Source organism: Aphelocoma coerulescens, chromosome 5, assembly GCF_041296385.1.
Source record: "Aphelocoma coerulescens isolate FSJ_1873_10779 chromosome 5, UR_Acoe_1.0, whole genome shotgun sequence".
NCBI lineage: Eukaryota > Metazoa > Chordata > Aves > Passeriformes > Corvidae > Aphelocoma > Aphelocoma coerulescens.
In genome coordinates, this window is record NC_091019.1 from 11485813 (window position 1) to 11504015 (window position 18203).

Here is an 18203-nt window from a genome sequence, read left to right on the forward strand (position 1 = left end):
CTGCTATAGTCAGAAAATTTCCATAAACTAAGTGGAAAGAAAGAAAGAAAGAAAGAAAGAAAGAAAGAAAGAAAGAAAGAAAGAAAGAAAGAAAGAAAGAAAGAAAGAAAGAAAGAAAGAAAGAAAGAAAGAAAGAAAGAAAGAAAGAAAGAAAGAAAGAAAGAAAGAAAGAAAGAAAGAAAGAAAGAAAGAAAGAAAGAAAGAAAGAAAGAAAGAAAGAAAGAAAGAAAGAAAGAAAGAAAGAAAGAAAGAAAGAAAGAAAGAAAGAAAGAAAGAAAGAAAGAGAAAGAAAGAAACCCTGATAATTTTAATGATCAATATAAACATGCTATGTCTGAAGTACAAAAATACACATTTGGGTGACTTGGATACTAAACAACCAAAGAAACTCAATCTTTCATATAAATACAAGTCTAGTAAAGACTGACTGCTGTCTCAGTTACCTGTCAGCCAGATAATACTGATCTTATCAGTGTAATACAACACAGCCAAATTGTGTCGAATCAATAGCTGGCTAAGGGCATCACACTTTAGAATAACTGAAAAATACTGGGCCAAACTCAGTGTGCCACAGAAAAGACTTGTTCTGGTTGGCTTCAGTAGGAATTTCACTCACTGAGAGCAAGGCTGAGTTTCTCTATTTGGCTTCATCTATAAAAGCAAATTTCACTAGACCCCCTTGAAGAGCTTTCTGCTTATTTTTCAGTCATTTGGATCACTGTAACAGAAGTGCAGATATAATGGAAGAGCAGCTGACTTTTATTTAGCCTAAGCTGGTTCACAGCTGGCTTGATGTAACCTGGGAAGCGAAACCTACGCTAAGTTGGGTCAGCCACATTTTGCATCAGCTTTATTATGTCAGTTTTGGAATGATTTTTCTATGTAGCCCAGCGAAATTTTGCAAGTAAATGGGCCCTTCTATGCAATGGGAGTGAAGATGTGCTGTGTAATAAATTTCTCTATCTTAGACTCCGGTTTTGCAGAGTTATTCTGAGGCTGAAAGTGCGGAAGCAACTGCGATCCCATGGATGGGCACGCTGAAGCCATAGAGCTGGGAAGGGTAATGTAACGATGTATTCCCAAAAAAGTCACAGGAAGCAGGACATTCCAGTTTTAAACAGCATCTTTTGGACACTTAGCTCTGTTTGTAAGCCTGTTCCCATTCTTCAATTTTAGCAATTTAAAAGTTCTATTAAAAAATATGTGAGGGTAAAGTCTCATATACCTTACATGATGAATCTTGTAGCTTGCTTGGCAACAAAAATTTTGGAAAATACAGAGATGTCCAGGGTTTGGATGTCTGTAGAAAACAGAAAAACCCCAAACAAAAGCATTTAAATGGCCTTCTAGAAAGAAAAGAACATTTCAGTAAAGTTAAACAAAGTACTCTTCATACTTCTGAGGAAGACCTGTTAGAGTTTCGAAATTAATTTTGTTTGGTGTTTTTATGGACTGTGTGCAGTCTACTGAATATTTCCTGAACCATCACTCTGAAACCATTGTGGTGCACTTTATTCGGAAAACCATCTTACATTCTTCGTTCATAATGCCTTTTTATCCTGTTTGTAATATGTTTCTGTATTTTTTTTAAGTATAAAGTAAGATTATGTCAAGACAGTAAGGACATTCCTGGGAAAGAAAAATCATGCTGTAATATTTATACTGTCTGAGCACAAAGCAATGATAAAGTGAAAATATAGTGTATAAATAATTTGTAATATAATAAACATTTTGTATGGCTACAATTACAATATAGTTTTTCAATACTGATTTCAAAGAAGAAAGTATTTGTGTTTAAAGTTATAACCTTGTCCAGATATATCCATGCCATTTTTACTGAGAAAAAAGCAGTAATTCAGCTTTTTCTATTTAATGCCCCAATTTTCTTTAAAGATATGTTGAATGTTTAGGTGAAGGTACTGTATTCTGTGTACAGAAAATGTTGATGTTCTGACCACTATTTGTCTTGAGATTTGTAAATCACCAGTAGAAACAGTTGCAAATGAAACAACATAAAATTCCTTCTTGGCATGTGTGTATTGACCACTTTCAGCTGGTAAACTACATGTGACATTTATTAGCATCAGTAGATCAGTAGAATAGTAACTTTAAAAGGACAAGAGGGCACCTGTTGACAGTCATTTCTTGACTTGTTGGCAGTCATTTCTTGACATGTTATCTGGATTGGAGAGAAGCTCTAGCACTCAGTCTAGAAATATGAGTAATATTTGTGTGTCATAATATTATGGGTAGAACTTGATAGAAGTGCATGCAAATCCTATATGTAGAAATGAGGATTTTGAGTAGTCATCATTTTTTTCAGATGCTCTCTCTGAAAAGATGAAACACATAAGAAATGTAAGATAAAAAGGAGAAGCAGGTAGAAAAAGTGAAATTGGGTTGAGTGGCAGAATGATTTTGTTTAAGGCTGATACATACCAAGCTGACCACAGTTTCCATTGCATTTCAAGATGTGTGACTGTTAAAGAATGAACCACATTTTAATGCATGTTCTTTAGCCCTGCATTGCCCATATAAGAGCTGACTGCCAGTTTCTAGAAGTCTGAGGGAGCTTGAAAGCAGCAAGTTTTCTGAGCTTGCAGAAGTCACTTCATTTTGCTGGCCCTGTTCATCCTGCAGCTCCAAACACTGTGTCCAACCAGTTACTGTCCTGGTCTTGCATTTTGTGCACATTAACAAATCCCAGTGGCTTCCCATCCCTCACTGATGTGAAATGGCATAGGGAGAGGGATCTTGCATGTCACTCATACCTACTAGAAAATGGTTGTGTTTGGCAGCTTTCCCTTCATGGGTTAATTTTTAACTCCAGGACTGAGCAACAGATTTCTTTTTTGTTTATCAGAATAATTCTAAGGTTTGTTTTTAATTTTTTTTTCCATTTTTAAGGATAAGAGTACTCTTTAAGAATGCTCTTTTTGAACTTTTGCCTTTCTCTCATAAATAAATAATGCAAAACTCAACTTGTGGAGGTGAGATTTATATAGGTCAGTAAATATATTGCATACTGACCTATCCTTTAAAGGAAACTTTCAGGATGGCCAAGTCATAAAGGCAAAGCTGGTTAATACTGCAGAATCTCTACTGAGAATAACTGCACTGCCCATCCTTGATCAAAATTGTTTTGCTGTGCCTCAAAAGTGAAAAGCAATCAGACAACTCCTCATCTGATGATTCCTGTCATTCAGGAAACTTTGTGCTTGGGCTATGTATAAGACATGGGAGATAAGACAGAGATTTCTGTGGGGTTCTGAGATGGATAAACTACCCTGTGTAACACAGCTGCCCTTTGGGTGACCCTTAACACCAACAGATATAAAAACTCCAGCCACCAAAGCAATGTGGCAGAAAGGTGATTTAGGTCCTGATTTTAAAAAAATGACATTTCATGCTTTCAAAATCCCCTTAAGACCATACTCTTAGGAGTATTGTATCATACTCATGTGTATATATATTTGTGTGTGTCAAAAAATATTTTTTCAAAACTGGTTCTATTTGTCTATCAATTTGTCCCCGTTCATTTCAGGTTCCTTAAGGTGTACGGAGGCAAGTGAAGAGAAAAATCTCAGAGCTGTTCTGTTATGAAGCTCATGAAAGATGAGAAATGGGCTTTAAATAGTTAGGTGGTCAAATGTATAGTAGATGTCTTGAAAATAATTACAAGTATCATGAAGAGGTGTTTCAGGAATTTGATGGTTTTTTTTGCACTTGTTAAAAATAATTCTTGTTTTAAGAAGTGCCTGACTTCATGAATTTTCCACACTTGATTCATACCCAAGGAGTAGGTTGAAGCTATATTGCATTCTGTAAATAATTTTGTAACTTTATAAATGCACATTTACCTACTGGGCAATAACGGGTGCAAAGGATTGTAAATCACAAAGAAAGGTGATTCCACTGAGTACGATATTTAGAGAGCGGGTGAATTTATCTTCCAAAGTATTCCCTCTTCACTGCAGCCCTGTGCATTTCTGTGCTGTGTAAAGCAGTGTCTAAACACCATAACACACTGGTATCAGTTAAGGTCTTGTGTATCTGGCAGGGAAATCTGGATGTAAGTAAACTTGAACTTTATCTCTGTCTTTATCTAATACTCTCCACACTGCAATAAGGAAAAAAAACCCAAACACTTTATCCTACACCAAACAACTTTTAATATTTCTTTCTATGACAAAGAGACTGGGAAGACTTTTATTTCATCTTGGTGTTGACTTCTGCAAGCTGTATTCAAGGTCATACTTGATAGAAAAAAAATGAGAGTGAAGCCCAAATTTTTGGAAAATATGATAGAACCCATCTTACCGAGGCTTAAATTCTTATGCAGGATTTAACAACCCAACAGAAACAGCTCAGGCCCAACAAAAGGGTCAGTTCTGGGCAGTTCTTTGGATCTCATTAGAAAGCATGTTTGTCCAGCACAGATGTTCCTATGCTTTTTGACTTTTTGTCTTCATTTAATGTCTTTCCTGCCATTGCCATGCATTCTGAATTTGAGTTTTACATTGCGTACACAAAGAAGTGCACTCTTTACCTTGCTGATAGGCTGCTGGTGTGACAGAAGTAGTCACCAACACGTGACAGAATTTTTAAATAGCCATGGCATTGCATGGCTTCAGCCCACGTTGTGCTTTGTATGTTCTCCTATTAGTGTTCAGGAAAAAACACAGCTGTAGGTAACATTTTCCACTGAAATTACTGGCAAAACACCTGCTCCCTTCAAGGAGAAAAGTGCTGAGCCAGTAATCCCCCAGTAAATGAGCCATTACAAGTATCTTAAAACTGTGCCAAGAGAGGAAGGATGCTATCTGGTCATGGGTGGCTGGAAATTGGGACATAGAAGGTCGGTTTGCTCTTCTTCAGGATTTTGGATTGGTCCAAAATGTGATTGTGCCTCAGTGTCCCATCTGTAGGGCAGGGTGAAGGGACTGCCTCTCTTCATTGCCCTGCTGAAACGCTGGAACCCTGGACTGTGATGGATGTAAGAAGCACTATTTATTACTTCATGGAGCTTTGGTAATTGTTCAGGACTATAAATTACCTGTTCCTATGGTAGCATTTAAATGTCAATTTACAAGGAAAAAAACCCCACCTCTTGACAATATTTCAGTGTGTTCTAGGAAGCCTTTCCAATAACAGCCTCTACACTTTTTTACAGAGATTTACAGAATTTATATCAATAAATTCTCTCACTTCCTGGGCAACAGATCTCACTTTCCAAGGAAATGAACTTTTCTTACGTCTTTGAATTGTGGAAAGGACTAGCTCTGCATGATTACAAATATCCATGTTATCTTTGGTGTTCACAGCTCGATTCAACTGAATTGTAATGGCTGTGTCTGTGAAACTTGCTCAAAATTTATGAGTGTTTCAGCTGTAAGTGGGAAAATTAATTTTCTGAAGCTGCAAAACTGAGAGCAAATTTAAAGCTGAGTCTAGGGATTAAATCGAAAGAATAAGAAAATAAATAATTAAAATTTTATACTATGCAATCAGAAGGAAAATCTCCAAGAACTGGTATGTAAAACCATGCTGATTGGTAGAATTTTACATATGACTGAAAAGGAGGCATTTAAAATGTTCTGGGTCATTACCAAATTACTGTTTTTACTCTGAGCCATAGGGTGATTCTAGAAGTAAAGCTTACGAGTACATAGAATAGTTCCTTTCATGTTAGTGGCTATAGCTTAGCTGAAGTTGTACATGTGTTTTCCTTGGCAATTTTGCACATGAAATAAAATATGTCTTAAAATCTGAGTTGCTGCTTATTGGTTGTTCCTGCCGTGTCCTCTTCTTTAGAGCAGCTGAGCCCTGTTTTCCTTGGAGCTGCCAGGCTTTGTAGGGGTCCTGTTGCTCATGCAAAGGACAGGAAAGGGGTTTTAAGAACTCCACAAGTCTACCCCCTGTATTCCAGCTGTGGCATTCCCTCTGTGGAAAGGTGTTTTCCTCCCTTGCAGAGGTGAGCAGGGCAGTACCCAGCAGGCCTCTGAGCTTGGAGGACATCTTGTGATTCTGTGTTTCCTTTGTGAATTTTTGTTCTCACCTTAACATCCTCTCTGCCTTCCCCTATAATTCAGTCAGTTATTGTGGTTTTTTATATCATTTACTCAGGCCTAAGTTTTGTGCTGTCTGTCTGAAGTAAAAGGAAGAGGAAAATGCAGCTATGTGCTTTTGACAGGACTGCTTTTGTGTAATTTGTGATGCAAGAAATTTGGAATAAAAATTTCCTTTTACTACTACTTTGTAGTTTCAGAGGAAAAAAGAGGCAGGAAAGGATCTTCCAAAAACAGAGGGTACATAGTGTACCTAGTGTACATAGCACTACTAAGATTCTACACGGATGGCATAGTTAAGATATAATTTTTTTAATGTATATATGTATTTATATATTTTATATTTATGCTGTGACTTAATATGCCTCAAGGGGTTGTTCTGGCTTTTCTGAAGATGCACCAAAATCTGAGCCTATTTCACAAATGTATGTTTTTGCTGTGTAACAGAAAACAACTGACTCGTGTTATCAATAATTATATGTTTCCTTGGGAAAGACAAATGCACCACCTATGGAATGCATCCTGATTGGCAGCTCCTTGATCCAGTATCTAGATGTCAGCGACCTTAAGAAACTCTACCTGCCAAACAAAAAAAAGAGGACAAGTTTCCCAGAGTTAAGTGCCGTTCAATTACCCTACTTCACATTGAGATATTAGCTCTGAATTTTCAGGGCAGGAGAATCTAAAATGCAGCACATGCTGCTGAAAACAGAGAAATCATTTTATGATGGCTTACTGCTTTTGGATTTTCTTTGTAATCTGTCCCTGAGCTAATTAAGGCAGCTTGACTTGAAGATTAATTTAAGTTCTAATGATCCATTGTAATAAGGCTGAATATCTATTTGGAGAATTTCAACGTGGCAAACTCAAACACAGCAGTCTGAAATTTAATGGGCCCAACTGTTTGGTATAAAATAATTTAAAGTTTAAATGCATTCTGGTTTTTGAATGGCTTTATATCTCATTTTTCCCATCAGAAAGCAGCCAAGGCCATTTGAGGTTTCAGAAGTGGGACCCGAGGGCACTCCTTGGGGGAGCACCTGGGTATCACTGCAGGTGCAGATGTGGCTTTTTCATTGCTCAGCCCTCAGGCTGGCTGTGGAGGTGTGACACTCTGCTTTTTGAGAAGCTTGCTTTGTTTAGGATTGGAAATGGGAGCAACCTACTGATGTTCTGAGATCTCTGCCTATGAATCAAATGTGTAGCCTAAGATTTCTTTCTTAAATGCAATAGGGGTATATTTGTTGAGTCACAAGGCAGCTACATGAAAGAGATCTGAACTGTGCCAGCATCTAAATGTCAGGTTTAGCCTCCCTTGAGCAATCCAAGAGAAGAGAAACAATTAAAAAAATGAATGACACATTCTTTTTGAATATAAGAAAATGCAGTAAGAATGCTGTTCTATTTTGTCTTAATGGCTTCATTTTTACAAAAGAAACTATAAACAGATCAGCTTTGAGATGAAACCATAAGTGCTCAGATGAGAGCAAATTACTGGATTTAACAAGGTCAGAGCAGAAAAGTAAAGGTAAATAAAATGTTTAGGGGCAAATGAAAATCAACATATGTGCCATTATGTATTAACAGCCTGTTTTTTCTAGAGAAAGGGTTTTGACCAAAGCATCCTGATGGAGGAGTGCTGTGGGTGACACTGGCCAAGGGTAACCATTCTGCAAAATTCCATGATCCAGATGACTTTTTTCGGTAGATGTGTGTCCCCAGGCACCTCTAACTGAGATTACACATTAACTGACGTTATTCCTTGCATTATCACCCCATAATTAAACAAGTGTTGTTTCAACATAAAGCCCATATGAAAAACAGAACAACAGATGGAAAATATTTAAACTGTGTGCCATGAAAAGCAGTTCTGTTTAAGCCAAGAAAACCTGAATGAATAATGGATGATGAGAGCTGGATGTCAAGTGAAAGACTTAGTAAAATCTGAGAAGTAATTTTTAGGAAGCAGCAATTCCATGTAATGGCAACCTTTCTAGGCCCTTGCAATAACCTTGGAGAATTTAGGGTGGTTTAGGAACGAAATTGATCTGGAGATTGAGAAAATGAAGATAGTTCCTCTGCTACCTAACTTGATTTTAAAGCTCTCGCTTCTGCACAAAGCCTTTGAGGGCCTCTGTGTATTGGCCCTTTTTGTCCAATCCAAATTTGTTTTCTGGCATTTAGTTTGGGCACTAACAAAATTCTCATTTTCATAGAAATCAACAATTTCTGTTTAACCATCCACATTTTCACAGCAATTAACCATTTCTGCTTTAGCCTCAAAACACTTTGAGAGACTTTTCATCCTCTTTCTGCAGAGGGAGCAGTGAAACACTGCAGCCCCGATTTCCAAAGTGTTCTGTTCTGCTGTTCATTTGTAATCACATTAAAATGTGATTACTATAGTTTGATGATGGAAAAATGGGAGTTATAAACTAGATTTTTAAAATATAAGCTCTGTGTACAGTAGATCAGAATATGGCTGGAAAGATTGAGGCAGTATAAGGATGAGTGCTGCAGTAAGCAGTAAGAGGAAATAAAATTTTGATATCATATTGTGTTAAAATATTTCAGAGCTGAGCAACTTGAACACAGTTAAAAAACCAGAGATTAAAATATTACTCTTAAAAATAAAGCTGTTTGCCAAAATACTGCAGCTTCAGGGTCAGTTGCTTTATTATTTTATGCTGCCACCTACTGCTCTGGAAGTGGAATAGAAAAAAGTAGTTGGTATCTTTTTATCAGTCTATTTACGAGCCTATTTACTACTTTGTGGTGTTATTCTTCATGCCATGTGTGGCATTACTTTTTGAATGCTAAATGCTCTCCAGATCTTCAACCTGTCATCCCTGCCTCTGTCCATTTTCCCTCGTGAAAGGAAGTGCCTTCCAAACATAAGGATGTTGTCACTTCAAAAACTGCCACAGGCTTTAGCCTAAGCACTGTTACTCCTAAAGTAATAGTAGAATGTCAATTGACAGTCAGTGTCATATGACTGCTCTGTTAAAACCCAGCTCAAGCCACAACTTCTGTAATTTTGTGGTACACTAAAGACAATAAAGGAATACACTGTGATTGTTACACACATTTTTATGTTAACATGAAAGTAGATTTTTTAAGCTGGTTTAGAGGCTTAGGACTTCTGACCATATCTATCTACTCAATATTGCACTTAATATACTTGGAACTAAAACGAAACAAAACAAAGCTCAGCCATATTTTGTACTGTCATTTCTATGTTTCTCAGCTACAGATATGGACTGCTGGGAATCCTGACAACAGCACTGTTAATTTCTTAGTGTTTCTAAAGAAAACACTTCCTGCATAAAGTAATTGGAGAAATTATATACTTCCTGCATAAAGCAATTGGAGAAAAAAACAAAGTTAAAATACACAGTAGTGTTATCAGGAATTAGTACCAGACAAATAATAGACAAAAAAAGTCAACAATATGCTACACTTTTAATTTGGTAGGAGAACAGCACACAGTGAGTAGAAACCCAATATTGAAGACCCATTAAAACACCGGATAGTGATACAGTGACAGAATATCCAGCTGAAATAATCCTAAGTATGCTGGTGGCCATTACTTCAGGTTCTGCATTGCTTTCATGCTTTGTATCTTCTTTTCTTCCAGTGCCTTCAGAATTTTATCTAAACAGGAATGAAATATAGTTTGTCATTAGTGATGTCACTAATAATTTACAATACTTTTAAGTAAAACAAATAATAATAAGCAAACTAATAATCCTTACAATGCCTTGGCTAGCAAATATCTGAAAACTAGAATTTCTCAAAATAACAGGTATTAAAAATGGTAAGAGGTGTGTATTGCTATAATGAAGAGAAAAGTATATGCAAACTACCAATCAGAATTTCTTTAGAGATCTTCCTTTGAATTCACATTTCTGATGGACATTTTTCCTGGGTTCTTGTAACCTTTGCACTCTTGAAAGTTTCCTGACTGGCAGCCTGTGGCCTTGCAGGAAATGATGAGCATCGTGTCCTTACAGTTGTTGGCCTTACCACTGGGACTCTGAGTACCATTATCATCTGCTGAACTATTTTATTTCCTGCATTTTCTTCATGGCCAGCAGGTTGTAAAATCAGAATGCCCAGCTCATTTATAATTTAACTGGAGATTTTTTGATTGGTTGGTGGTTTCTTTTGGTGTGGGTTGTTTGGGTTTTTTTGGGAGGCAGGTGTCTTTTGGTTTGGGGTTTTTTCACACCTCCAACTAACTGCGGCCTTTACATCAAAGCTGACGTGCAACCGTAGGGGCTCATTACGAGTCGATACATTTTGCATGTACAAACTCCCTCTCGCTTGACCGGTGCCTGGGTTGGGTTTTTTGTTGACACTTTATGACTTTGGGGCTTTTGTTGCTTTGTGCAACAGTGACTACACCCGTACTTCTTGCGACTCCTCTAAAATTCGTGCCCTCAGCCGGCTACCCATGAGCAGCGGTAGCTGACTCGGGACAATGGCTTTTCTCCCTGCGCCCCCGTGCTCCCGCACGCACCTGCGCTGCCCCTGCCGTGTGCCCGGGCTGGCTCTACGGCGCTGCGGGGCGGAGATACCCAAAACCCGCCCCACGCGCATCCCGTTTAGGGGTCACTGCCGGGGGGACCTGCTGCGCCCGCGGCCGGGCTGTGCCGGGCGGTGGCGGTGCCGTGTGCCCGCACCGCCACCGCCCCGCGCAGCGCTGGGGCGGGCAGCGCTGGCGGCTCCGCGGCGGGACGCGCACGCACACTGCCTGGCGTCGAAGCCGTCGCCGATGAGCGCCGCCAGCTCCAGCTCCTTAAGGCGGATGCCCAGCTCGCATATCTCCTCCTGTAGCTGCAGCTGGGCCAGCTCCGGGGGCCGCCGCGCCACATCCCCGGCCCGCGGCTCGCCCGGCGGGCAGCAGAGGCGCGGCGGCTCCGGCACCACGGGAGCGGGCAGCGCGGCATAGCGGGGTGGGCCGGCCGCGGCCGGCAGCGGCTGCCACGGCCAGCACAGCGCGGCCAGCGGGGCCCAGGCACCGCCGGCCGGCCGCGGCACAGGCTCGGTGCCGTGGAAGTGCAGGAAGTGCAGCGGCGGCCACGACGGGCGTTGCACGGTCATGGCGCACGGTCAGCGCGGCCGCTGCCGGCCGTTGTCCCCGCGGCGCCCCGGGACGGCCCGGCCGAGGCCGGCGGTTGTCCCCGAGGCTCCCCGGGACAGCCCCGCGGTTGTCCCCGAGGCTCCCCGGGACAGCCCCGCGGATGTCCCCGAGGCGTCCCGGGACAGCCCCCGCGGATGTCCCCGAGGCGTCCCGGGACAGCCCCCGCGGATGTCCCCGAGGCTCCCCGGGACAGCCCCCGCGGTTGTCCCCGAGGCTCCCCGGGACAGCCCCCGCGGATGTCCCCGAGGCTCCCCGGGACAGCCCCCGCGGATGTCCCCGAGGCTCCCCGGGACAGCCCCCGCGGTTGTCCCCGAGGCTCCCCGGGACAGCCCCCGCGGATGTCCCCGAGGCTCCCCGGGACAGCCCCCGCGGTTGTCCCCGAGGCTCCCCGGGACAGCCCCCGCGGTTGTCCCCGCGGCGCCCCGGCCGCGAGAGCTGCCCGGGCTGGGCTCGGCACCGTCCGCTCCGGCCGGAGGCTGCCCCGTTTCTTTTCTTCCCTTGTTGTCTCTCCCCCGCGCCCTCTCCCAGCGTCTTCCCAGTTTTCCTGCGGAAAGGTGTTTTCACCCAGCGGTTTTATTTCTGGGCCGGGAACGTGGTGTTTCAAAGGGTGCGCCGGGCTCTGGAAACAGCATTGGTTAAAAGAAGTGAAGAAGGCGCTGTCCTAAAAATCTTAACTTTTAGAGGTTTGTCTTCAGGCCGTGTGTGAAATAAGCCAGATACTGATGAGGGAAGGATGTTGGTGATGAAAATAGGGAAAAATTCATGTTCAGGTGGTTGCTCATGGATAGCTAAAGCTCTGCATATCTGGTGTTCAGGATTAGGAGGTTGTGGAGATTTTGACAGGACAGGTGTTTCCCTACTCCCCTTTTTTTTTTTTTTTTTTTTTTTTGTTTGTATTTGAGGATAAGACCTGTCACTAATACTGATTGGTTTCTATTTCTTTAGCCTTATCTCCTTCCATTAAATATGATACACCTCCTCTGGCCCTAGGCAACAAGTGAGGGCATTGCTCATTGCTTCTGTGGAGCTCAGAACAGGCCAAAAAGACCCTCTTGGGCTTCCAGCAGGAAGACTTTTTGGATAGATTTAAGCCGATTTGAGGTATTCTAGACAACCCTAGTAAGAGAGGTGCTGTACCAGTGCTGTTGATAGAGGATTGATGACTGCAGGGGCTGTGGAGGTTAGTCAGGATCAATAAATTCACTTAAAACAATGTGAAAAGCCCACTGTACTACTAATGCAGCCTTGAGCGGACTTCAACAGTACACAGCCCTTAAGGGACTGCTGTGTTCTGTGGAGTAAAGTCCATTTTTAAAGCCTTCCCTTGAATAAAAAGAAAAGATTTTCTAGAAGCAGAACTTCTGTGTACTTTTAACTGCAGTGCTCTGTGCTGTGAGCCGATACTGATGTGAATGTTTTGAAACGTAGCAGATCTACAGATGCTAGCTGTCACTAGAGGGACAGTCAGTGTCCTGAAAAGTGGTAGGGACAGTAAAATAGTGGAAGGAGTCACTCAGTATTTTATTTTAATGTGCACTGTTAAGGGAGTGTGCTCTGACTTAGAGTCAATGCATGTTGTGTTACATGCAGTGTGCTTATGTAATTAAAATTCTAGTGCCAGTACAGTCCTGGTACAGGTTCCACATTTTATAAATGGAACACACATATTTGAAATAAACACTGATCAGATGAGAAGTCTGATAACAAGGTTCTCTCTGGGCAGCCTGTTCCAGGGCTTGGTCACTGCACAGTAAAGAAGTTTTTCCTCATGTCCAGGTGGAGTTTCCTGTGCATCAATTTCTGCCCGTTGCCTCGTGTGCTATTGCTTGGCACCATGGAAAAGAGCCTGGTCCATCTTCTGACCCCTCCCTGCAGACTCTGACAGACATTGACAGGGTCCCCTCTCAGACATCTCTCCTGGAGGCTGAACAGGCCCAGCTCCCTCAGTCCATCCTCATAGGAGATGCTCCAGTCCCTTTATCATCTTTGTTACCCTCCACTGGACCCGCTCCAGGAGCTCCTCATCTCTCTTTGTCCTGAGGAGCCCAGGGCTGGACACAGCACTCCAGATGTGCTTCACAGGGCTGAGCAGAGGGGCCAACCTTGACCTGCTGGGAATGCTCTCCCTAATGCACCCCAGAATACCATTGACCTTCTTGCCCCCAGGGCACACTGCTGGCTCAGGGGCAGTTTTTGTCCACCAGGACCCCCAGGTCCTTTTCCACAGAGCTGCTTTCCAGCAGGTTGGCCCCCAGCCTGTACTGGTGCATGGGGTTATTTCCTCCCCAGGTGCAGGACCTTTTGGCCTTTGCTGAATTTCAGACAATTCTTTTCTGACCATCAAGACTGTCGTGCTATGAGATGCGAGAAAACCTCTGCTTTTAGCAAAGATGTATTTGCCTTATGCAGTGTTACACACACATCAAACACCTGCCTTCGCCTTTGGCATTGAAAATCTGCTACCAAAACTGGGTTCTGCATATAGACAGGCTGACCATAAATGATACAAAGATCAGAGTTTTGAGAAAAAAGGTGTCCATGTGTGGTTTTTGGCCAGCAGTTGCAGTAGGGCCACTAGCTACACAGGTGTGATCCGGTAGAGGGAGGCAAACACACACTTGTTGGTGTGTCGCAGTTTGTCACATTTCTCACGTTCATCTCTGTGTATTTAAGTGCTGATATTTGAAGAGCTTATGAGAGTGTTCGTTTTGGAGAAGCAAATCTTTTGCTTACCTAGCCAGCAAAGTCTGTAGTGACAGTATTCCAGCCACTACTTCTCTACATATATACATAAAAGCTCTTTGAAAGACTTTTTTTTTGTTGAGAAAAGTTAAGGATAGTGACTTGAGATGATGAAGTCTGAGGGAAGCTAAATGATTCTCATATTATTGGCAGTAGTAGTTAGACTGCAGTGTTAATGACAATAACTACTGATACTCAGAAGTGCTGTGTGTGTGTGTGTGTGTGAATTTATGTTTTCACACAGATTGCTCCAAGTATCTGTAAAAGCCACAAAACCTACAGCTCTTCCCCTTTACTGATAAATTTTTATGTCAATTTAAAAAAACCTTCAGATTTTCGTCACTGATGTATCATGAAAAGTTATAGCAAAAAGTTGTATTTAACATCTAATGTGTTATTTAAAGTGTATACTAATAAATCATATTGTTGCACTCAGTTGAGAATTGTGTTGGTGTTTGAGCATGGATATTCTGCCATCTCTTCTTTTTCAGCTTTTTTCAGCTGAGTTGTCTTTTTTCCTGTCCTTTATAGTTGATTTCATTATATTGGAGTTCCTGGTTGGTCCAACAATGTATTTTATACCAACTTCTGGCTTTCAGCTCCCAAATTCCCAGCCTTTTTTGCCTGTCATTTGGATTCTTCAGCAAAAAATGCTGTATTCTCTCCTTTTTTAGGGGAAGAGCTTCTAAAAACCTCTGCGGGAACTGGTGTGCTGTACTCCCAAAGCCTGTGTTTGCAGGCAGTGAGCTTTGACCTTCCTACTCCCCTTGTTCCTTTTTGCTCCTTGTGCTTGTTGTCTCTCACATTTGTGACATTTTCTTAATGAGAAGCAGAAGAGCCCCGCTATGTGTCTGAACTATTGTCCTGCCTCTGATTTGTCCCTTGTTTCTGTTTGAAAATGTGTTGGTGCTGTTCGATGCAATCCCGATCTAGACACGTGACTTCTACACAGCGTATAATAGAAGTGGTAGTAATTGTAATAAATGCATTAGGTTTATGTGGCTAGGTTTTGGTAGCTGGAAAGAAGAGAAGCTACTGGCAGAAGCTGCTAGAAGCTTCTCCCATCTCTGATGGAGCCAATGCCATTAGCTTCAAGATGGATCTGCTGCTGGCCAAGGCTGAGCCAAGGATGAGTGGCATTATTTTTCTCCAGTCGAGTCAGTTTTGCCCATGACACTCACTGGTGTGGCATTTCTCCCTGCCCTTATCTCCATCTATGAGCCTTTTATCATATTTTCTCTCCCCCACCCAGCTGAGGAGGGCAATGGTAGAGTGGCTTTGGTGGGCACCTGGTGTCCAGCCAGGGCCAACCCACCACAATAATCTACATTATTTGCTATGAATAATGTATAATTATTTTTCCTGAGTACATCCTGGTTTCAGTTCATAACCTGCAGGATTTCTCAGTGAAATTGATTTCAGAAGGATGCCACTCCCTTCCCTGATGTGTGTCTGGCCTGCCACAAGTGTCACATTACGGTACTGCAAACCAGTAAGAAGTGGGCTATTTATAAAGTCTCAGAGCACTTTGCCAGCAAACTTAAAATTAACAGAGAGCAACTAATTAACAATTATACAACTTGAAAGAAGTGCTAATTAAAAAGTTTTTAAGAGATGAATTTTCAATTGAAATGCAAAATTAACCGGAGACTTAGTGCCTGAAATAGAAATTTGGACTGATTAACAGAAATGCAAAAGAGAGCTAGCTGTGTAAGAAATGAATTTTAAATTTTTTCGTCAGGTAAGTCTGTGCCATGTTTAGGATCTGAAGAAGATGTGCTGTTTTGGTTAGAAGGTATAAATCAAACTACTTTTCAGTGCTGTAGTTTCAGTCTTAACAGTGTTTGTGGCGTGTTCAATCACACGAATCGGAGGAGCCATGACTCTGCCTCTCTCTGATGATTTCTGTGCCACTGAGTTCAAAACGCCTGCCTTATTTGAAGAACACAATAGGAGGTAAGAAACAAGAAGTTTTCTTGAAGACAGGAGTTGCTTAAAGGCATTCAAGTCTGGTAACTGGGGAACCTTTTCATGTTTTGAGGTTTTTTTCCTCTTTGTCATTATGTCTCGTTCTTCTACGCAGAGTTGGGATTGGGAATCTGGTGGCTTCAGGAGTGGCTTAGATATAACATTTTTACCAGACAAAGGGGAGCAGGGTGCATAAATAGAATAAAAGCAGCATTAAAAACTGATCTACCTGCAGGCTCTCTGAGAATTTCTCTTGAAATTCCTTGGGTTTATGCATTTTATCTTCTGCACAAGTATGTGTAGGGTGATGGAGAAGAAATGAGATTATTTTGGAGCAGTGTAACGTCTGCATGTTAAATGAGCAGGTAAATACTTTGATTAGCTGTGTTTCTAACTCAAACTCAGTTTGTGCATCTGAGTTAATGATGGGTGCTTTTTCTTTAAATGTGAATCTTTGTCAAACCCTGATGGTTGTCTCCAAATATATCTCTAGGATGACCTTGTTTCTGAAATGTAATTCTTCATAGTCTGTCTCTTTCCAGGAGACTACATTGTTTTAGTTGTGTACTTGGCAATTTAAAGGAAATAATGAGACATCCTGTGAAATGAGAAAGCTGAATTCCACTGAGCATCAGGCAAGAGGTCTGGGTTCAGTGCTACTGAAATGAGTCATCTCAGCAGGTGAGGTTGCTCAAAAAAGGCTCAGTTCACCACATTAAAAAGTAAAGAGATCCCAATCCATGCTATGAATAGTCCTGAAGGCAGACTCACATCTTGCTCCTGGCTGTTATTATGCCACACTCCCAAACACCTTCTGAAATTCCTATTTTAGAACCATTTAATCTTGGCTCAAGTAAGCACTACTAGAATTGACAATAATAAAGTTTACTTAATAGTATTCAAATGAGTTGCGTATTTTGTTTTTTCCTGTTTTGAATTGAATTGTCACCCAATTATTTTTCTTTGTGTGTTGGGAGTTGACACTGTCATAAATCTGTGCATTTTCGGATGGTGGTGTGATCTATAAGTCTCCAAATTTATTTGGGAGGCTTTATGCCTATAAAATTCATATGGGTTTCACAGTGAATATGCATATGCTCATAACTTAATTCAAATAGGCATTAACAAAAAAGCCTTTTCATGGGTCTGTAAGATTTGTTCTTTAATAGTTTTACACTATAATTAGGGACTAAGCATTGTTCTAAAAGCTTATCACATCTTTAAGGGTCAGCACTGTGTAATGTTTTTTCAGAACTGTGTAAGTATTATTGGCATGTAAAGTTGTAAAGTGAGGTTTTTTCCACACTTTGCAATAGTTACTGTAAAATATATTTTATCCTGGTTATCCTCAGGATTAGAAGTGCTGCAGTTTGGAGACGTAGATGGTTTCTAATTATAGGAGCAGTGAAATGTGAGTGGTCTCTGATTTACTGGTGAGTCTCTTCAGAGCTGCAGCCTGTCCTATCGAGGAATGTGAAATCATGTCAGCAAGTGCAATCTTTGCTACTTACATTAACTAAGAATAATGGAGACTGCCTCGTGCCAAACATAAAAGCGCAGTGATTGCAGTGGAAAGTGTATTATAATAGTACAAGGAGTTTCATTAAGAGTCGTTTTCATCACACAGTGTAGCTGAATCAGAGCAGAAACGTCATTCAAGTGTTTCAGTGCAATGCCCTTGCTCACTCTTACTGGTGCCATGCACTGATGAAGAGAAATTATGAGAAAAGTAGCATTTTCTTTGAAGCCTGCTAAGGCTGCCTTATTAAAGTGTACAAACAAGATGTGTAGTTCATAAGCAGGAATAGCAGCTGGTGTATGCTGACTGTTTAACTTTATGCTGTTATTAGCTTAACTTTGCTTGAAATATATTTTCCCTGAAGCATTAGTATTTCTAGGGCTTTTTACTCTTTAGGCAGGTGTGTTACTGTAGATTTTCTGCTGCCTTTGGAAAATTGTTTTCCTATCACTACAGCTAACTAATCTGGACAACGGTGCCCTAATAAATGAAAGATGAACTTTCAATTAATTCTGGGGCACCTCTGCTGTTTTCTTGCTTTAAGGACTAAATAGTAGCAAAAATGTGAACAGGTTGTCTAATTTAGGCCCATGTTTGGGGGTAAAGGGAGGGAAAATATGGTGAAGACTTGCTGGCTATTGCCACACACACAAATATAAAAGGAGGCAATTGTCTGTGAAAATGACCTAGAGGGATAAATAAGAGCAGGGAGGGCACAAGGAGGACCTTGTGAATAGATGTCCTGTCAGGAGCATAAGGC

The 18203-nt window shown here is 41.4% G+C and overlaps 1 protein-coding gene across 1 annotated transcript; it reads right to left on the reverse strand.

The window, feature by feature from the left end:
* Nucleotides 1-9654: 9654 nt before the first annotated feature.
* On the reverse strand, nucleotides 9655-11174 carry C5H11orf91 (chromosome 5 C11orf91 homolog). The gene is made up of 2 exons (XM_069016024.1): nucleotides 10820-11174; nucleotides 9655-9722 (listed from the first exon to the last, which is right to left on the reverse strand). Exons 1-2 carry the CDS (start codon nucleotides 11172-11174, stop codon nucleotides 9655-9657), a joined length of 423 nt encoding a protein of 140 aa, XP_068872125.1.
* Nucleotides 11175-18203: the final 7029 nt, after the last annotated feature.